General features: G+C 38.6%; 1 protein-coding gene across 4 annotated transcripts in view; it reads left to right on the top strand.

The window, feature by feature from the left end:
- Window positions 1-14,694, top strand: part of EFNA5 (ephrin A5) — a 388,883-nt gene that overhangs the window by 364,076 nt on the left and 10,113 nt on the right. For 3 of the 4 annotated variants that reach the window (XM_088477666.1, XM_088477665.1, XM_088477664.1), the window contains exons 3-4: window positions 7,810-7,875; window positions 8,274-8,354. In XM_088477666.1, coding sequence (XP_088333792.1) covers window positions 7,810-7,875; window positions 8,274-8,354 — 147 coding nt within the window. The remainder of the gene's footprint in view (window positions 1-7,809; window positions 7,876-8,273; window positions 8,355-14,694) is intronic. The other variant, XM_088477667.1, reaches the window with a different exon arrangement.

The following is a 14,694-nucleotide window of genomic DNA, read 5'->3' as shown; positions in this document are numbered from 1 at the left end:
CCGCAGAATCTCCATCTGAACATGGCCACTGAAATCATTGCAACTATGGCAAAAGATGAAGTATTTGACGGCAACAGATCCGTGTCTAGCTTGCCACCCCTCTGTTAACGCCCAGAATCGCCCACTGAAAGTGCTTCTCTCTGCATCCAAATTCATTCACTGGCTTTTGGCGGTAACATTGTGATGCAAGGGCAGACTGAAAACATCGGCATCTTGTGTGTGGCATTGGCATAGCGTACATCTATGAATCAGGCCCTCAATGTGATGTTTTCTCTGATTTTCAGTTTAAAGATTTATTTTATTATTATTATTATTATTATTATTATTATTATTGATAATAATAATAATAATAATAAATATAAATGTTTTAAGGGTGCCGTGGGAAATTTTAAGTGTCTGGTATATTTTCAGGGTTGCCCTGAAAACATAACCTACAATAAAGTTCTTTATCAATATTAACTATATTTTTGTTTTGTAACAAACAATAATTATAAAGCTCTTACCATGACCTAGTGTTCTAGCAATGATTTATATTGAAACACGGCTAGAATATTTAATTCTGCACATACTGGTTCTGTACAAGGCATGTTTGCTCTGATCTGCATAGCAAACAGGAAAGAATGAGAGACATCAAACTTAAAGGTCAAAATCTTATTAGTGATGACACATAGGAGTGATCTGCAAGAACATTATGTTATTTCACATTAGAAATATTGTGGATTCATACTTGAATTGATGGCTCGTGTATTTATTATATTAGTTATACTTAATTTGCTCAAATTTGTTTTATGACACATTTGCTGGAATGCCACCAGATGCTATAAATCATAGGAACACTAAATCAAAACAGAAACATGTCTTTAAGTACTTTCTTGTTATTGTGTTTTATGATACTATAAGACTGAATCAATATAATCTATTTAGCTCACATCCAATGCAAACCAAGAACAGAAAACAGCTTATATTCAGTATGAAAGGGTAAAATATGCTTGTTTATATTTTTGCTTTGATATTCTAATACAGTGGTTCTTAGACTTTTTTCTGAGGCGACACACTAAACAGTGACATCCACATATATGACACAACATTTTAAAGATATAAAAATAAATGTAAATGAACCTTACTGTACCTGAAACACACACTAGTGGTTCTTTACATACCAAATAACTCCCACCACCCCAGTTTTCTTTAACCATTGTAATTTACCTACTTTTGGACTCCATTCCTCTTCATTTCCTCTTATTCTCCTGTCCTACTGAGTCTGAGGCTGCCTGCTCCTGGCTCCTCTCCATGATTGGCGTCATGATGCTTAGACATCTGCATTGCTGCGACTGTTTGCCTACTCCAGGCTCCTCTCTGATGCTGCAGGAGGCCAGGGAGCTGATAGGACTTTCTTCTGACAAGCCCTCGCAGTATTCAGTGGAGCAGGGAGGAGAGCCAGAAAGCACACACTCCTCCTCTTGCTCTGCTGATTGGCCGAGGCACATCCTGCAGAACCTAGCCTATTGTGTGTGTATGTTCTATGTTTTTTTTTTTTTTTTTCATTTATAGATTTTAATATAAGACCATGTGTTAAAAGCATAAGCTTACATGTTATTAGTTTTTAAAGATAAATAACCGGCTGCTGAACTAGGTCTTATGATGTGGAACTAATTTTACTCTCACCGGGGTTTTACCTGAACCTGGAAGAACCTTTGGTTGGATGGTGTTAAGTGACATAATACAATATGTTGTGATTGCATGATCAGAAAGTAACCAGGCATCTTAGTACTCTCTATCCAGCGTCAGTGTGCCGAGGGTGGTGGGTATAAAGAAAGTACCCAGGTTCTCTCTGGGGGCCCGAGCCTACCAGAGAGGCATAACCATGACCCAAAATGGTTTGGGCACTCTCCTTCCATGGTGCGCAGGTTCTGCCGTGGACCCCAGAATTCACAATAGGCATGGCTATGCCACCACAGGCTAGTACCAGGGTCTGATGGTCCCCCAGGCAGCAGTGCTCATTGCACAGCATTACTGCAGATCAGTACAATTTAGAGGAACGATGTACACATACTGTACCTTTCACAGAAACGGCAGACATTGTGTACAAACAGTTTACACTAGAAATGTTTGTGGAGCAGTTGACTCAACATGAAAAATATATTTGTCTCCATCACTTGTTTTCTGTAGAGTAAGTTGGTTATTTTAAGGTATTTTTGTTTCTTATGTCAAGCTGACAAAACGCTGTGTAAAATGACTTGACACATAGGAAGTGTTGATTACTATATTATGCCAAGTAATTCCTTTTGTCATCTCACCTCTAAAGACACTTCTAGATGAAAACTGAAACATCAGAACACAAGAACAAGTAAAGCCTTAAGTGACAAAATAGAAATACAAGGGCGCCCTCCTTATGGTTGCTGGATAATGACTGGCAGCTCTCCTAGGGGTCCAACACCACCTCAAACCTCAAAGTGATTATGCTAAAATATTGGTAGTGCCATTATCATCTATATCGGACCCAAGAGACACTCAAATTTGTAATATATTTATTATATTTAAGATATATTAGAAAAATTAATTAATCATAATAGTAATCTTACAAATACATCTAAACTTGTTATGCATGCATAAAATAAAACACATAATACTAAAAATCACATATCTTAGAAACCGGGCTGGTGCAAGGTTTCTTGGCACCCTAGGCATTTCTTCAACCTTGCGGCCCCCCACCCTCGGATAGCTACACAAGCCCTTATGCATTGCCTCAAGTAGTGCCTCTAATACAGTGCCCCCAGTAGTGCCCCTTATACACTGCCCCCAGTAGTGGTTCCCCTATGCAGTGCCCTTTATATAGTGCCCCAGGTAGTGGTCCCCTTATGCAGTGCCCCTTATATAATGCCCCCAGTAGTAGTCCCCCTTATATAGTGCCCCCAGTACTAACCCCCGGTGCAGTGGCCCCAGTAGTGGTCCCCCTGATGCAGGGCCCCCAGGAGTAGTCCCCCCCCAGCAGTGCCCCCAGTAGTAGTCCTCCCCCAGCAATGCCCCCAGTAATAGTCCCCACCTATGCAGTTCCCCCAGCAGTAATCCCCACCTGTGCAGTGCCCTCAGTAGTGGTCCCACCAGTGCAGTGCTCCAGTAGTGTTCCCACCAGTGCAGTGCCTCCTGTAGTAGTCCCCCCAGCAGTGCCCCAGTGGTAGTCCCCCCCAGCAGTGCCTCCAGTAGTAGTCCCCCCCCAGCAGTGCCCTCCAGTGGTAGTCCCCCCCAGCAGTGCCCCCAATAGTAGTGCCCCCCCAGCAGTGCCCCCAGTAGTAGTCCCTCCCCCAGCAGTGATCCCAGGGCCAGACAGACACACATGTAATAAAAAACACTCCATTTACCTTAATCCCTGCTCTGGCATCCGCTCCTCTGTCCCCCAGCTGGCCCGCTCTGCATGATGGGAGAGACGTCATGACGTCTCTCCCATCACCCACTGCGGGAGCCAGAAAATGGAGCTCATGAATTAGCTCCAGCCCGGCTTTGGCAGTGGGCGCAGCAGCCGATGAGAGTCTGTCTGACTCTCTTCAGCTGCTAAAACAAGCACACAGCTGCTGGTGCCAGCGGCTGTGTGTTTGTTACTAGTAGTGTAGTGTGGGCTACACTTATGTGTGTTACGCACTACACATTATTCCAGAGGTGCCCTGCAGTGGCCGGCGCTCTTGGGCAGCTGCCTAAGTTTGCCTTGTGGTAGCGCCGGCCCTGCTTAGAAATCATCAAGGTAAAATCAGATTGAACTGTACTCTCAAGCCTCTAGAATTCTAGGTCACAGAGTAGCATAAGCACAAATCTTTGTATCACTGCATTATGTAAGAATGTATCCACTCGTGCTGATTCTTATTAATGTCCTGCATAGGACTCCAGTGTCTATCCTAGGGCTTTCTCAAAGTCTGTATAAAACTGCAGCCCCATAAAGATTCTACATGTAAACTGCAGTATGTAAAAAGCTCAAATGTAGCCCCTATGCACCTGAAATCCGTGACGGGGAAAAACGGCCAGTGAGTCGCCACTTTGGTCCCCCATAGCTGGCTGTGACCGGGGAACTGCAGTATATGGTTCGTTAGCTCACCTGGTCCACGTGATGGTAGATACGAGCCGGATCCTGCTGCTGTGGTACAGCCCGGGAACTGCTACACGCACAGATTTGCAGCTCAATTAGTGCATGTGACCGGCGAATGATGTCACGCTCCGGTAGCAGCTGATTTCCGGGTTTTTGGAGCTGACACCCAGATAAGTAATTTTTCTCGGGGCTGATCGCAATGTGCAGTCTCAGTGACTGGTGGTGATCATCGGTAAAGATCAAAGTTTGTAACTGGTCCACACGGTGGGCCTGATTCAGAGCCGCTCGTAAGCGGCCGCTCGTTCGCTCCGAGCGATGTTCGCACATCTGCGCATGCATATGGGTTGTAATGCGCATGCGCCAACCAGTCAGTGCGGTTGCAAATCGTGTGCTCGCAAAATAGCGAGTGCCTGCTAATTTGAGTGACAGAATGAGGCGTTTGTGGGTGGTAACAGGGGAAGGTGCTTGAAAACGGGGAGTGGAGATTTGAACGCAGGCATGCCAAACGGTCAAAACAGGCGTTTTAAGGGTGTGCATACTTAACAAAGCAGCGTCATCGACCACGTCAGTTGGTTGTCTTTTACCCTGAACTGCTCGCATGATTGCGGTAGGAAAATGCTACCACAAGAATAGCGAGCAGTTCATACGCCTTTCGATGTACTAAATTAATCTAATAAATAGCGGAGATGACGTATGATGCGAGCGGCCAAGGGGCGTCTTTACAAAATAGCGAGCGCATGTTTCGGACGCTCGCTCAGACATAGAGACGTCAACAGACCGCAAAGAGCGAGCGCTCAATTTAAATAGCCAGCCCCTTTTTCTGAATGAGCGTCCGCAAATAGCGTCCGGCTCTGAATCAGGCCCAGTCTTCTATGAGTCTGTAGCAGGAAATTAGATGTGCATTCTTGCTATGGGGACACACTTAATGCGTTTCTTTCTCTATGAGAATTTCTTTAGAAAGATGTCAGTAAGCAGGAAGATGTCTTATTTAAAGGAGTTTCTCTCTAATCGACTTCATTCATTAATATATTCAGCACCTGCAATCTATCTTGTCCCATTTTGGTTTTAGCATGCACATTAAATATATTCAAGAAGGCTCTGTCAGGCCTAATGAGTCAAACATAATAAGAACCACTGTTTATCTATCACTATAAAAACTGATACTATTTGTGCATAAATAATACAATTATAAATGTGTGTATACAATACAGTACATTACATATATTTTTTACCTATAATCATATCCATATTATTTTAGAATCATATCTAAATCCAAAACATTATGAACATAATACAAATAAATATAACCGTACTTAAATATAACAAAAATAATAATATTAATAACAATATTAACAGTAATAACCACATAGTCATTCGTATCTTTATTTTTATTTTATTTTTTTTAAAAACCGAGCCATGTAATACTTCTTCAGAGGTAGTCCAGGAAACACGGATTTCAAGTGCATAGGGGCTACATTGGAACTTTTTACATAATGCAGTTTACACGTGGAATCTTTATGGGGCTGCAGTTTTATACAGACTTTGAGAAAGCCCTAGGATAGACACTGGAGTCCTATCCAGGACATTGCATTCTTACTTAATGCAGTGATACAAAAATTTGTGCTTATGCTACTCTGTGACCTAGAATTCTAGAGGCTTGAGTGTACAGTTCAATCTGATTTTACCTTGAAACCACAGATTATTGGAGGATACAGTTGATGGTTTCTAATGCTGGCCATACACGCTACAACTATCTGGACGATCCGCCCGATATCGGCGGATCGCCGCGATAATTGTAGCGTGTGGGGGGGCGACCGAGGGTTAAATATTGCTCGGTCAGGCATGCTGGATTGTCCAGCATGCCCGTCCGATGCGATATTTAGCGGGTAAACTGTCGGCCGCATCGGGCAGTGTATGCCCAGCGCAGCGGACAGACAGACATTTCCTGTGTTCCATCCTACGGAAGGAACAGGGAAATGTCTCCTCCCCCGGGGGTGAAGCGCGGATGTCGGGCTATACACTGTGAGATTTCTCTCACAGTGTATGCCGGCGACTTCTGCGGCTGGCAGGCTGCCAGATAAAATGTCTGTCGGTCTGACAGACATTTTATCTGGTAGTGTATGCCCAGCATAAGATATATGATTTTCAGTATTATGTATTTTATTTTATGCATGTAGAACAAGTTTAGATGTATTTATAAGATTACTATTATGATAAATGAATTTTTCTAATATATCTTAAATATCATAAATATATTATGAGTTTCTCTTAGATCCGATATAGGTGATATTGGTGCTACCAATATTTTTCCTTAAGTGACAAATGTCACCCAAAGCAGTTACAGTTGTAACACTAAATACAAACACCATCAACATGTTTCCTTAGGTTATGTTACCTGTAAATATTGATCTTAAAATAAGTATTGCAATCTATTTACATATTGTACATCCATCCATCAAACCTATTAATTCACTATGATTCAGGTATGTCATATTGGACCTACAGTATATAACACATAGGTGCACACTAATCAGTACAGCCTATGAAAACCAGTGTGATATGCCTCTCTAAGGATACAGGCGATGCTTGGCAAAGCCTACAAAGATGTCACTTGCCTGGAACCAGTGTTCTAAGCTATATATGTTAAGTTGTTAAAGTTTTTTCTGATGAGTTTCTTTTGTTCACCCTCAAAACCTACATACTGCATTAGAAGTGAGTGGCCTATACAATGGCATTATAACCTCCCTCTTCCCGCTACTAGTACCTTTTTCTGTAGTCCACAAAGTTCAATGGCTTTCCCATTACTTGCTTACCTACATATCATTTAGAATTATAGCTAAAAAGTTGCTATCCTCTGCAACTTTAGATATTCATTCTATATTCTTCTGTGAGATTGTTGTGTGTTATGTGTATTAGTTTACATTTTGTAGTATTATATGTCAGATCTCAAACTCCATTCCTCTATATTCTCAAAATCACTAGGCAATTGTTTAATTCATCTGGATTATCTACTAACATCTAAAAATGGAATATGGTTTAGATACAATGTGCAGTACAATTAATACATCGCTTTAATTAATATTATTTTTAGAGAATATATCCCTATTATCTTGTAAGTATTTAGATTAATATATACATATTTATAGACCGTTTTATGCATTATAACCACCTTTAAAAGATTGTGTGTATATATATATATATATATATATACACATATATACACACACACACACATACACGCAAGTTAAGCACTCGCTCCACAGTTAAATGGTTAATACTTGCGACCTTTATGAAGAACTTGAAGTTCTTGATAAAGGTCACAAGACCGAAACGCTGAATTCTGATGCAACTTGTCGTCTATTCTTGAACATTACAAGACCTTGGAGCGCTGCCTATATCCCATTTTATATATATATATATATATATATATATCTATATCATGTAGTACTCTTCTAGGGTTTACAATAACAAGATATTTTAAGACAGCAAGCAATTACGAGTCGGTAGCTGGGTCACTGCCCTGATGAAAGGCTATGCTGTAAGTACAGTACTGAAGGAACATTTGTTAATCTTTCAGTGCTGACCGTGGCCCTGTGGGTAATTCCCCTCCTGCTGCCCTTGCCATCCCTTTCACATACCTGCAGTTGTGTTAGTTAGCCTAATATATACACAGTCAGAGCTGGTCTAGAAATATTACATTAAATAAAATAAATTGTGTCTTCTTTCTCCTTCAGCTTCAGCAATCCCAGACAATGGAAGAAGGTCCTGCTTAAAGCTCAGAGTCTATGTACGGCCAGCAAGTAAGTGACTTTCATCTGCCTTGAAAGGGTGGCCTTCAGATGCATGTTTTATTCTATGCTACAAACAAGATCATTCAAGTATTTAATGTAAAACCTTGTGTGGTACTTGTTATCAACATTTGTGGTTTATTTTGCATTCTCTTTTGTAATCATTCATCATTGAGCACTATTAAATTTGTGCGACTTGCTAACTTGTTGTTTCTCAAATGTTGTACATGTATAGTTCATGTAAAAAAAAACTACAATCTGGAATTAGGAGATATGCCCTATAGAACAAAACAAAAGTAATAAAACACAACATAAGTAAAAAAAAAAAATAGAAAGAAAAACAAAACAAAGTGGTGGCATTTAAGAGATCTCACTAACATATTTGGCTGTTATCTCTATTTTTATTATAGACAGCTGTATGAAAACTATAGGTGTTCATGACCGTGTTTTCGATGTTAACGACAAAGTAGAAAATTCTTTAGAACCAGCAGGTTAGTATGCTTAGAGAATTTCTTTTAACCAATGTGTTCTTCTCTTTGGCGCTTTCTATTTCAAGCCTTGCATGTCTTGCATGATGTCATGCTAAACTTCATTCTTTTAGAGTGTTTATGCAACGCATGGAAGACACTCTGCTGCTTTTCATGTCTTGTTTGTGCTAGTGGTGGTACATGTCTTTCTTTTTCAAATAAATTCTAAATGTGTCAATGTAAAATATTGTAGATGTCGTATGTCTTGCTTGATGATAGAGTCCTTTCAATAATATGTGTCTGTGTGAATGACCTCCAAATGTTTGGATAAATGTCTTCTTTCGGTTATGTGTTTCATGTCTAGATTACATATGTTTACTGATCTATGTTACACTAACGCATGACAAAACACACCCTCCTCTGTTCCTCCATAACCTGTAGTAGTTCATGTATGTAATGCATCATATTAATAATCTAGCAACATAACACTTTCCGCTTTAAATGTACCATTTTTTGGTATGTCAGCTTGCCCACTGTACAAGCTTTTACACAAGACAGACACCCTGAGTTGATTAGGCAAAACAATATTAAACATTTTAATATAAGAAGTCATCATTGTTTAATTATTTATAGCCATCAATGTTTTTCATATTGTGGAGATTCTATGTGTCTTTTTTTTTAAAACCAGATGCATCAAGGTTTAAGGAAGATGACTAGTACTACTTAAGGCTAGGTGCCCACCGGTGTTCAGTTTATGTTTCAAAGTGCAAGTTTAAATGCCAGTGGAACTGCTTGTCAAATACTAAGGTGTTTGATAAGTGGTTGTGTTAATTACAGTATGTTTGGTAGGTCAATGGAGTCACCTCCAATGACCTCCTAAAGCCAAGTAGCACAAGGTCATTGGTGGTGACTCCATTGACATAAAAATTTTTAACTTGTATTATTCATATTGAATAGAGCAGGCAGAGCAAGTAACATTGTTAGTGGGTATGAGATTGTTAGTAACAACATTTTCATACATTATATGACAGTTAAACACACTGATGTACAGAGTATGGGCTCAAAATAAGTAATATAGTATTGTTTTAATAAAGGGAGCAGTTCTTTTTTTACTTTAAATTACATGCAATTATGTTAGTAAGTATAAGCTAGCATGTAAAATCAACACACTTTCAGTTCTGGCCTAATAAAATTCTAAATTAATTTGGATCACACAATACAGGCGTAGCTACCTTTAGATGACGATAATTGATTATTACACCCTCCTGTGACTTTTGCAGAATAAATTAATTTTAATATCCTTCTGCTTTCTTTTAAGTCATGTATTTATATAATTAGGTAAAGTTCTATATTTGCATTGCCCTGAGTTACAACAGTTATATCCACAGCAGCTTTGTATCCCAAGGCAAAATAAACAGTAAACAGTACTCCCTAAAATTATCTACATGCATGGATAAAAAACAGGTGGAAGTACAGAATTAAAACAACGTAACCAGTAAATATTGTCAATTAGAAACAAATCATGGCAAAGAGCAATCAAATACCAACACTACTAGTTTTTAAAAAAAATTCCAATGCACACTATTTCCATTAACCTCTGATACAACAATTACATCAACAAAGAAGCTTTGGTTTGTGGGCCTGATTCAGACCCACTTGCTAGGAAGCGTTCGCAGGCAGGCTGCCAATGTTTGCATTGTGCGCATGCGTACGTCTCGCAGTGCTCGTGCGGGAACCAGTCCGAGCGATCGGGAGGCGTTTGCTTGTTGCGCATAGACTGCCCAGCTGAGTGAGTGACAGGAGAAGCCATTTGTGGGTGGTGACAGGGGCTGGTCCTTGAAAATGGGGGAGTGGAGATGCGAACGCAAGCATGCTTGAGTGCCTCAATGCCGTTTCAAAGGCGTGCATAATTAAGACGCAGCATCATTGTACACGTCACCTGGCTGAATATTACAGTGAAGTGCTTGCAGTGCTTGCAGTAGGGTATGGCCAACCACAAACGCTGCATCGCTTACGATGATACCCGATGGTTGCATACCTTTCCTGGAGATGACGTTATAAGTGGGCATCTTAAGACAGGCTGATGGGCGTCTGCATACACAGAGCGATCGCACGCCAAGTCATAGTGGGCATGCTAATGCCTTGCCATGCGATCGCCTGCCTTACTGTATTTACATACGCATCTAGCGAGTTTACGCATCTAGCGAGCATACGCATCTAGTGAGTGGGTCTGAAACGAGTCCTGTATCCCCAGGCAAAATAAATAAATATTACTGCTTAATTATCTTCAGCTATAGAAGAATATGATATGAAATTCAACCACTCCCATCTGTTTATGAGAAATGCACAGGAGAGGGGGAGAGGGCGTGATAGAGACAGTAGGGGAGGGAAAAGTTGAGGTGGGTATCAGAGAAAAAGGGGGAGGGGATGGAGAGAAGGAGAAAAGGGGGTTGTGGAGACAGAGAGATAAAATAAATAAAAGTCAGGTAAGCCAGACTATAAAGCTTGTTCATGGATACAAACATAGAATGAAACTGGAAAATAATTTCATCAGAAAAAAATGTAAATAAATTAGTCACTTAAAGGTTCACTACCTGTTTAAAATTCCATTATATCTACTAAAGAAAAAGCAGCGCTATAGTTGTAATTTTTGTTAAACCAAATTTAAAACAATTAAGTATTTGGGATATAACACATTAGAATATACTCAGAGCAGTGTGATTATTTTTTTCAAATAAAAATAATTTTCTGATATTTATTATTCAAGTCAAACATAAAAGACAGCATAATACATTATAAATTCTTAAAAAATAGACGTAAGAACCAATATATGTTTAAGATACTGGTGGTATGGAAAACCATTATTTTCTCATATGGTTGCTAGTGTCTCATAATGTTCCTTTTAACTGCTTTTTTGTGAATGATAGTCAAATTGCCACAATATGGCTGTAGATATAGTTACCCGTATTCATATAATCCAATCCGGGAATATTCCACAGTGGTAGGTGTGGTAACTGCAGCTTGGTGCAGGATGAATAGGAAAAGCTTGTCCACAGTATCCAATGTGATGTAGGGGTGTCCAAGTGGTAGTTACACTTGACTGCAGTTTAGTGCAATTACAGCTGAAATCAGCAAACCTAAAATGCTCAATGAGCTTATGAAACGGTGCTGGTCACAAGCGTCCCAGGATAGTGGCTTCCATATAGAAGCAGCAGGAGTAAAAGGTAGGGAAAGTTCTATATTTGCATCGCCCTGAGTTACAACAGTTATATCCACAGCAGCTTTGTATACAATAAACAATACTCCCTAAAATAATCTACATACATGAATAATGGATAAAAAAACAAGTGGAAGTACAGAATTAAAACAACGTAACCAGTAAATATTGTCAATTAGAAACAAATTATGGCAAAGAGCAATCAAATACCAACACTTCTAGTTAAAAAAAAAAAATCCAATGAGCACTATTTCCATTACCCTCTGATACAACAGTTATATCTACAAAGAAGCTTTGGTTTGTATCCCCAGGAAAAATAAATAAATATTACTGCTTAATTATCTTCAGCTAGGGAAAAGTTGAGGTGGGTAACAGAGAAAAAGAGGGAGAGCAGGGGAGAAGGAGAAAGGGTTTTTTATAAAGACAGAGAAAAATAAAAATAAGACTGGTAAGTCAGACTGTACAGCTAGTACATTGATACAAACATAGAAGGAAACTGGAAAATGATTTACTCAGAAAAAAATGGCAATAAATTAGTCACTTAAAGGTTCACTACCTGTTTAAAATTCCATTACTCTGTAACACTGCAAAGTCATTAAACAAATCATGACAAACTAAACCAATACTGGCAGTTTTTACATATTTCTTATTTATGTCATGTGTAAACCCAGGAATTTTAGACACAAATTTTCAAATATTTGATTTCTGAACAAAGCATAAAAATATGTAACTTGCTGTAATAATAGGATTAGAAAAGAACTGTATATAAATATAATAATGTATGTTACAGAAAAAAGCGAAAAAAGAATGAGGCATAAAGTTAGCTGTACATTAATGTTAGCCTCTTTACATAAAATCAATTTGACTATCTTACCAAATACTTTGTAAATTTGTACAGCTCTTCAATGCTATCGTATAAAGAAGACTAATATGAAATTAGTGATATAGGGCCTGATTCAGCGGCGAGCGCAACTGCGATTATACATGCAGTTGGCCGATTGTTGCATTCTGCGCATGTGAATATATCACAGTGCGCATGCGCAAACACTCCACTGTGATCAGGACTGCGTTCACAGTGACTACGCAGACCCATCGCAGAGTGATTGACTGGAAGTACCATTTGGGGGTGGTAACAGGGGGGTGGTCGGCGAAATGCTGGCATGCCAGTACGTTTGAACACCATTGCCATATGCAGCTTGTGTACTCACTGGGTTTAGCAATTCCTGAGTAAGGTCAGACCTTGTGCAAGTGTGCGTGAGGCTGCGATGGTACTCCATGATGGTTTTGCAGTCTTGCTAAGTATTACAGATGTGTGTATGGTAAGGTGGGCGTCCTTATGTTAGGCTGCATATGGTATAGTAATCGCAGACATTAGCATATCTTCGCAGTGAGACTGCATGCGTAATCACTATTGCGATCGCAGTTGCTATTCGTACTGAATCAGGTCCATAGTTACTCAGCTAGTGCCTCACATTATTCCCAACAGCCAAGCAACTGTAGAGCACATAGAATTTTTTTTATCTTAAAATCCCAGAAAAACATTACATACAAAATGGTAATAAGAAAAATAACTAAAAATAAACTAGAGTAAAAATATAAGTAAAAACAATATTGCTGGCCATTTTGTTGGCATTACAATCCATTAAAACATAACAAAACTCACTATAGACAAATTGTTATAGATTGATGTAAGTATTGTTTGGGAGGTTCTTAAAAGGTTTTTCTTCCTTCTAATCACAGAACTATAATGATTTGACTATAGTGGTAGTGCAGGTGAAGGATCCCTATAAACTTCACAGTGTCCCACAAGTGTAGAACTGTATGTCCAGAGGCATATTTGTATAATATTTTAGTATGTATATATAGATAAAGAATAATTCAGTACATCAAGCTATTGAAACATTATAATGTAACTATTGAGGTCTAAAGCAACTCAAACAAAGATGCATTTTTTTTAATAAAATGTTTCAGTCTTACACTGCGCAAAATAACATTATGGGCTATATTACGATGCAGCGGATTTGAGATAAATATTTAAAGCGGCACCAATATTAAGTGTAAAACCCTTCATTGGTTCCACTTTATAAATATAGTCCCCTTTGTGTTTTAGTTAACATATCAACACACATATATTTATATACTATTTTTCCATTGCGAATATAACTTACTGCAGCTAATTAAAGTAATGTTTTTAAATACTTAATTTTCAGAATATAATAAACATATCTTACTAAAAATGTGGCATATAGAAATAAAAAAATTTTCAAGCAAGCATGTATAGATTATTAGTAGATTGCTGAGATTTCTGTAAACAGCACACATGCAAGCAAAGCACATGTTACCATATACAGCTGTTATATATCTAAATATAAACTACTCATCGCCTACCTGTCATTTATTTTTGAAAATTAAATAAAAGCTAAAATTTAAAAAGTGCAAAAAAATATTAGCTTTAATTTGCTACTGCTTCATCAGGGGACAGTTATTTTTATGCTTGTATGGCTTTTTGTGTTTGAAGACAACTTTACTTTCAGATTACTCTAATTGAGTGGCCTATATATACAAATAGTCATGTAATCATATAAAACAATTTTTTTTTATTGCCATTGGATAAGAGACATACCATACAAGGATGGTTTAACAATATACTATATTTGTTTCAAATGAAGAAAACAGCTTTGTCTTGTTCAATGAAAATATAATAAAAATCAAAGATTACATTTCATGGTTGAAAATCATGGAATGACTGCAAATAGGTTAAGCAATATTTAGTATTTAGTAAAAGATGCAGGAAGGCATATATAAGACAATAAATGAATCTCAACTATGATAGACAGTGCAGCCACAGAGATATGCAAAGTCTGACTTTTGTGATGCCATTGAAATTAAATTTGCACATTTGGGGATTCCCAATGTGAATGCACAAAAAATAAGCTGTACATTATTTTGCTTTTTAAACTTAAATTTCAATTGTAATCTCTTTGCACAACTGGGAATACACAATCGGGCATTACACACACACACACACCCGTCTTAGTTTATCAGGCAGGCAGGCAGCACTCCCAGATTGGGAAAGTGGAACTTAGCTGAGACATCATAGCCCAACTCCTAGAAGTAGTTATGGCTCTCACTGAATGAGAGACCTAT

Source organism: Taudactylus pleione, unplaced genomic scaffold (assembly GCF_031769625.1).
Source record: "Taudactylus pleione unplaced genomic scaffold, aTauple2 ptg000202l, whole genome shotgun sequence".
NCBI classification, from domain to species: Eukaryota; Metazoa; Chordata; class Amphibia; order Anura; family Myobatrachidae; genus Taudactylus; species Taudactylus pleione.
The sequence above is the reverse complement of the archived record's forward strand: the minus strand, read 5'-3'. Positions and strand labels throughout refer to the sequence as shown.